The sequence below is a fragment of the Medicago truncatula genome, chromosome 1, assembly GCF_003473485.1.
Source record: "Medicago truncatula cultivar Jemalong A17 chromosome 1, MtrunA17r5.0-ANR, whole genome shotgun sequence".
Taxonomy (NCBI): domain Eukaryota; kingdom Viridiplantae; phylum Streptophyta; class Magnoliopsida; order Fabales; family Fabaceae; genus Medicago; species Medicago truncatula.
In genome coordinates, this window is record NC_053042.1 from 37,256,274 (window position 1) to 37,263,357 (window position 7,084).

At 32.0% G+C, this 7,084-nt stretch overlaps 1 protein-coding gene across 3 annotated transcripts; it reads right to left on the reverse strand.

The window, feature by feature from the left end:
* Positions 1 to 3,015: 3,015 nt before the first annotated feature.
* On the reverse strand, positions 3,016 to 6,399 carry LOC11421346 (protein WVD2-like 3). 3 transcript variants are annotated; one of them, XM_003590743.4, is made up of 7 exons: positions 6,245 to 6,399; positions 4,766 to 5,273; positions 4,547 to 4,635; positions 4,332 to 4,425; positions 4,175 to 4,246; positions 3,961 to 4,071; positions 3,016 to 3,614 (listed from the first exon to the last, which is right to left on the reverse strand). In XM_003590743.4, the coding sequence occupies exons 2-7, from the start codon at positions 5,267 to 5,269 to the stop codon at positions 3,333 to 3,335; spliced, it is 1,152 nt and encodes a 383-aa protein (XP_003590791.1). In that variant the 5' UTR covers positions 5,270 to 5,273; positions 6,245 to 6,399; the 3' UTR covers positions 3,016 to 3,332. The 3 variants fall into 3 exon arrangements, with proteins under 3 accessions (XP_003590791.1, XP_039684460.1, XP_024636680.1); XM_039828526.1 differs by lacking the exon at positions 6,245 to 6,399 and adding an exon at positions 6,133 to 6,226; XM_024780912.2 differs by lacking the exon at positions 6,245 to 6,399 and adding an exon at positions 5,406 to 5,934.
* Between the last annotated feature and the right edge of the window lie 685 nt (positions 6,400 to 7,084).

Consider the following 7,084-nt stretch of genomic DNA (forward strand, 5'->3'; position numbering starts at 1 on the left):
AGCTGTTTTGAATAAGTTGTTTTTGAAAAAGAGATCATATCAAGCAGTTTTGCATTAATAAGCTGTTTTTGAAAAAGATATCGTAATAAGCTGTTTTGCATAAATAAGCTGTTTTTTGAAAAGAGGTCGTAATAAGTTGTTTTGCATAAATAAACTATTTTGAATAAGTTGTTTTTGGAAACGAGGTCGTAATAAGCTGTTTTGAATAAACTGTTTTTGAAAAAGATGTCGTAATAAGCTGTTTTGCATAAATAAGTTGTTTTGAATAAGTTGTTTTTTGAAAAGAGGTCGTAATTAGCTGTTTTGTATAAATAAGCTGTTTTGAATAAGCTATTTTTGAAAAAGATGTCGTAATAAGCTATTTTGCATAAATAAGCTGTTTTGAATAAGCTATTTTTGAAAATGATGTCGTAATAAGCTGTTTTGCATAAATAAGCTCTTTTGAATAAGTTGTTTTTTTTAAAAGAGGTTGTAATAAGCTGTTTTGAATAAGCTGTTTTTGAAAATGAGGTCGTAATAAGCTATTTTGCAGAAATAAGCTGTTTTGAATAAGTTGTTTTTGAAAATGATGTTGTAATAAGCTGTTTTGTATAAATAAGTTGTTTTGAATAAGCGGTTTTTGAAAAAGATGTCTTAATAAGTTGTTTTGCATAAATAAGCTGTTTTTGAAAAAATAGATCGTAATAAGTTGTTTTGCATAAATAAGCTGTTTTGAATAAGTTGTTTTTTAAAAAAAAAAGATCGTAATAATTTGTTTTTCATCAGATAAGCTAGTTTTTAAAAAGAGACCATAATAAGTGATTGTAATAAGTTTTTTTTATTCTATAAATAATTTGTTTTTCATGAGATAAGCTCTTTTGAATAAATTTGAAGATAAATTACAAAGTATAACACAATATATTAATTTTAAGAGAAAAAAATGGTAAAATAGTAAAATTATACAAGAAGCCTAAGGAATCTGGTATACAAGAAATCTCCAATCACTTCAAGCTAATAACAATTTATTGGTATTTTTTTTAAGGGAATAAATTATTGGTATTGTACACAATTCATGATTATGCTCCCTGAGGATGTATATGTTTGTCGTTGGAAAGAAAGTTTGTAACGAGTGTTCCAATCCGAGTCCAATCAATTACTACCTCCGTCTCTAAATATAAGATTCTTTTGAGAATTTTTTTTGTCTCTTATTATAAGACCTCTTTGTTATTTCCAAGTGCATTAATTAATTTTTCACCATCATACCCCTATTTATTTTGTATATTTTTTTTCAATCAACATCAAATATTATATTGAAAACATAAATTAACTCTCTCTTAAGGATAAAATTGTAAAACCAATAGTAATTACCAACAAATTTATTATCACTATCAATTTTCTTAATTCTCGTTATTTTTTTTTAAAGGATCCTATAATTAAGGACGGAGGTAGTATTTGAAATCAAAACTCAAAAGACAATAGCATCATATTAGGTTTAAGTGGTACTAGTAAATGGCTCTATTTGAAGACATGAACTTGGCTGATGTTTGATCTATATGAATATGATAAAGTATTAGAGAGTTTCTTTTCCCACTATCCAAGCTTCTTGCGTAGGATTTTAAAATCCAAGAGATGAAGGGCTTATGGAGGTTTTTTTTATAATGTTTTTACATTTTATAGATTATATAATCCGAAATAACGTAAGGCACATAAAAAGTTTGAAAAAGAAACTCTTATATTTTAACTTGTATTTAAGGTGATGTCAAAGAATGTCATATGAGTATTGGTTAAGCATCTAAAATAAATAAATTTTTATAGATAAGTAGTGTAATTATTACTCGATCAAAAGTAACATTTTCTATTTGTAGATTCCCTAACCATGTTTCGGATAAACCTAATCAATATTTGTTTACTCTTTTTTTTCTTGCTTATTTAAATCCGGAGTTCCAATTAACCCAAATTACTCTAGAGACTAATTTCTCTTGAGATATTATGGGTGAAAACTAAAAAAACACTTGAAAGCCTACGTTGTTAGCTACAATAGAAGTAATACTGAAAAAAAGTAAGATTGCAATTGATGGCTATGGTGATTGAAATCATGGTCTGATCATTGAATGTGATTGATGACTCTGATAGAGTTGAGCATACCATGATTTGGCATAACTTGGTTGAGTCAAGTGGCCATGATCACATTCTTGAATCTTATATTAGTCAACCAAGCCATAAAATGGTCATTAGCTTTTATGTACTTGTTTGAATTTTTCAAAATTTGTAACAAACTAATTAAATTATAGCAGAATATATGGTTATTTTCATACATTTAAAATAATTATAAATTATTTACATACAGGGAAGAGAGAGAAAGAGAGAGAGGGAGGGAGAGAGAGACCAAAAACACCTTGAACGATAGTGCAACGGTAGGGGACTACTGAAATTTGAATGTAAGAAACCCTAGTTTTTCTTCTTATCTTTACCTGTTTCTTATCCCATTATGTAGGTGTTTATATTTGGTTAGGGATGATGAACCTTTGTTAGATTCTTGTGTAAGTATGACTCACATTGCTTCAATACTAGTTTTATTCATGCTTATTGAGTAATTACTTCTATGTTTAATGCTTTTCATTGATTGACTATCTTTAAATTTAATGTAGATTCAATCTCACAATTGGAATACGAAGTTGATTGCCATGCTCGTGATGATCCTAGGGATAGGACTTCGTGATTGTGTGTTCACAATTGGAATACGAAGTTGATTGCAGTGCTCGTGATGATCCTAGGCCCTAGGGATAGGACATCATGATTGTGTGTTCATATGAACTTTCACACTTATGCTTGGTTGAATTAGAATGACCTAAGGAATTAATGATCTTATAGTATGTTTGGAAACCCGATGACTTGCAACTGGCCGCGTGGTCACTTGATGCTGCATAAGGTAGCTTTTGGTCTACCATGGATTTTCACCTGAAAAAAACTTACCAAACATATGCTGTTTTATCCAGAATAGAGAATTTTAGTAGCCTTCCCCTTAATAGCAAAATATTGCAAGAATGAAGCATAATTATTCTGTTCACTGAACAAAATTATTTTCCAATAACTTCAAACAATGTGACCTTGAAGTTGAGGCAGACAGACAAATGCTTAAAATAGCTCCTATGAGCAATAGAATTTCCTTTTTACAAATAAGTTGAGATAAATTACAAATAAACATTTTCACATATCAAACACTGCACACAGAAGAAAGTGCTTATAAGTTAAAGGAAATAAATTGAACACCCTTTGGAAAGTTGGAAGGAACAATACTTCTATTCCCCAGAAACTCATAAATTAGAAGTGAAAAACTAATCTCATTGAAGATGTTACTGGCTGCTGATCTCTATGCCCGCTTGTCCATTCGCTTTGATCATATTAATTTCTTCAATTAATTTGGTGTGCTCGGTCTCGTTTTCGGTCTTACTCATGAGACCATCCAAGCCACTGCCGTTAGTCACATCACTCAAGTTACAGTTGTTGGTGTTTGATGTGCGATGCTTTCTCTGAGCAGCCGCTCCTTTTTCTTTGACCCCTTCAGATGAATAAACTGCACCGCTGTTGCTCTTTCGCCGGCCCAGCTTTGGAGATTTTGCACGTGTGGGTGGTAGCTGGCCATACATGTTAACTTTGTCATTAACACAAGTTGAAGAACATAACTTAATCATAAAGTGTTGTTTTTAAGTTACTGTAGACGAAACTTCACTGTATAGACTGAACTTCGTACATGATACTGTTATAAAGGTCTATTTGAATTGAATGATTTGAATTTATCTATTGACAAAAGCACTTGTGAGACTGTTTATGAAAACAGCTTAACGCTGATTGAAAAATAGTTTAACTTCATTTTATCTTTTGGTATAGAAATAGCTTATACATAAACACCTATATGATAACCACTTAATTAAGTTGTTTATCTCAACAGTGCATAAGTTTAAGTACAAGACCATTACATACCTTCTTCAAGTCAACCTTAGGTGGAGGCCCCTCATGGTAAAAGCTTGGCATAGGGCTTGCTTTAAACTTTAAACTCCTCCTCAACTGTTTGATGGCTTCCTCTTTCTCTTCCTTGATCGTTGAACAAATTAGAGTGAGAAAACTAGAAGAAAAGAAGTAACAAAACGACAATGTAATTCATGGTTCCTGAGATAATGAAGAAATCTCTTTGTACCTTGCTCCTTGCTTCATTTTGATTCTTCTCAGCTTCCATTGCTTGTTGCTTTTCCTCTAATTTTGAATAAAACTATAACACAAATAAAAGGGGATGCACTGATCAATTTGGGAAGAAAACCCTATTGAAACAAAGCTACTTAATCAACAAAATTTACCTCCTTTCTTCTTTGTGCGCGTTCAGTCGACCGAAAGCTTGGAGCAGAAGCAACAGTTGCCCTGGACTTGAACGACTTCACAGAAGTTGCGGTTCTTTACATGGTCAAGGAGCAAAATCAATTTCAAATTATAAGATAAAGTAAAAAAAAAAAAATATTGCTAGAATGAGAAGAGATTTTGACACCCTTCGACTATAAGGTTTATAAGAGTATACCCAGAAGCAACTGAACATGAATCATCCTCATCAGAATGTTTCTTGTTATCAGGTTTCAACGGTTTCCTTGGAACTAAAGGAGTCTTCAACTGCAAGGCACAAACAGTCAAAACAAAAGTTTCGAAACTGACTCTGAGTACATAATAATAAATTAACCATAAACAATTCAGCAATAGATTAGACAATGAAGAGGGAAGCAAATTCAAAATCGACATATACCTGATTCTGTTTAAGCGTATTGGAAGACAGAACATTCTTTTTATTTACAGATTTTCTTCCGTGACCGCCCTTGTTATCTTCTTCAAAAGTAGGACGAGTTAGAATTGTAGCACGCCTTTCAGTTGCTAGGGAAAATGGTCGCGGAACTGTAGGCTTCACAGTATCTCGTGGCTTGTGATTACCCCTTGTTTTGTGCGGTTTCGAACTTTTCGCATTGAGAACACCCTCAAAATCTGGTGTTAACTTCTCCTCACTTTTTCTGATGTTAGATACGTCGGGGGCCTTAACAGAAACTTCTGTTGTACATTCCTTCACCTCGTATTCCTTTGTGCTCTCTTCTGAACTATGATGTTCAGTAGTCTCATTGATATGCTCATAAGACTCTGTCATATTGTGATTATCAGTTCCGGTTTCGTGACCTGAATCTTGTGAAATGCCATCGGAATAGACTACGACACGATCTGGCTCCTTGATGATACAAATATCTGAATCTTCTATTCCCATTGCACTATATAACAAAGAAATGTCAGAACAAAAGAAATTGAATTGTTAACTGAATGTACAATCTTTCACATAAAAGCTATATAGTTAAATTGTTTCACAAAATCTTTCTATAGAAAAACAAAATCAATTATCTTACATAGGTACAGATTCAAGGTTGAAATAGAAATCAAAGAAAGCTTCCAAAGGGTTTTACTCAAGTGATTTTATGAAATGGACTGTATAAGTTCTATTGTTGAAATAATCTTTCAGAAATGGAACATTACATATACAACACTATCATAGATATATAAACACTCTTGCACCAAGCATGCCCAAACGTGTATATAAATTCAATTATTTAATAAACCCTAGAAGATAAGAGAATATTCTTTAGAAATCATAATAGTTGCTTTCAACTAAAAAGTGGAACCATGGGGCCAAAGATTGATTAAAAAACCTAAGTAATGAGCAGGACAAATTCCAAAAGTATTGAAGTTGTTAGCATATGTGAATTATTTAACATATAAAATTTAAAACCAAATTGTCTACCTAACTAAGTTAAGAAAAACTAAAACACAGAAAAGGAAAGTAATCAAATTGGTTGGCAAGCATCTTCAATCAATGATTAAAACTCTAATAATTCAAAATTAACAACTCAACAATATGATTATCCGACAAGGTATCATACACTAGACAAAAACAAATAGATTAGTAAATTAATAATTAAGCATAAGCAAGGAGAAGAAGAAACATATACTAAGTGGTTGGTTTAAAGAAATTATCTTTTCATAATGTACACATTATTACAATATTTTTTTTCTAACACTGGATCCAACCATGCAAGAACCATTTGTTAAAAAAACAAAAAAAGTACCAAACAGAACCTGTTTAACAAACATCAACAATAGTAACAAATGAACATGTTAGATCTTAGAAGGAAAGAAAAAAGTGGATTTTGATGCATGAAAATGTAAAGGGTGGTTGAGAAAGACTCACATTTAGAGTTTTGGATCTGGAAATGAAGTAATAATAATAATGGAAGTGACTGTGTTGTTGAGTTTGAGTTATTATTATGATGAGTTTGTAAATTACTAGGAGTTTGTGTTTTGTTTTGTTCTGTACTTTTGTTTTGTTTTCATGCTGTGGTTTTTATATATCACTAGTCGTCGGTCACGCGCCGTGACTTTTAATGGTGTTAGATAAGTGTTCCATCTTTCTAGTTTTTGAATTTGAATTTTGAAAAATTCTACTATGCTATATTGCTATGCACCACTTTTGATTTGAATGAAAGTGTAAACTTTTACAGCTCGCTAATTACTATGGCCTGACCCTTAGAGCAATTAGTAGAGACCATTGAAATTTAGGGTCTAACTCATCCTTACAAAACCGGCTTGTAAGGTGAGGTTTACCTCCTCTTTATATACTCTTCTCAAGAGTCTCATCTATCTGATGTGGGACTTGGGTTTTCCCAATAGAGATGACATCGATCTTATTTAGTTGAGTAAATGTCATTTTAGTCTCTAACTCTGCAACTCGATGTCATAAAAGTCTCTGATTCAGAATTAAAGACAAAATAGTTCATGAATGTGCACATACGTTATCACTTTAGTCTCTGACGTTAAATAATTATGTTAAGTGATGATGTGACAAAAGTTTTATGCTGACAAGGAGTATGAGGTGTCACAAGTAAGTAGAAGGAGAGCCCTTCTGAGCTTCTACTTTTGAGAATCGTCGTCAATTATTATAATAGTGTGTTTGTTATGGTAGTGAACTGACAATGTCACGCGTTGTGTTTTTATCTTCACAAAAGCACGGCAAAAATGGCATTGGGATGTA

What these genes read in the sequence shown, in the direction of transcription:
- LOC11421346 (XM_003590743.4), bottom strand. Translation starts at nt 5,269, where the DNA reads ATGGGAATAGAAGATTCAGATATTTGTATCATCAAGGAGCCAGATCGT. An exon ending in ATACGCTTAAACAGAATCAG is followed by an intron (nt 4,636 to 4,765) that starts GTATATGTCGAT and finishes TGTGCCTTGCAG; the next exon opens with TTGAAGACTCCTTTAGTTCC. An exon ending in AAAATGAAGCAAGGAGCAAG is followed by an intron (nt 4,072 to 4,174) that starts GTACAAAGAGAT and finishes TCAACGATCAAG; the next exon opens with GAAGAGAAAGAGGAAGCCAT.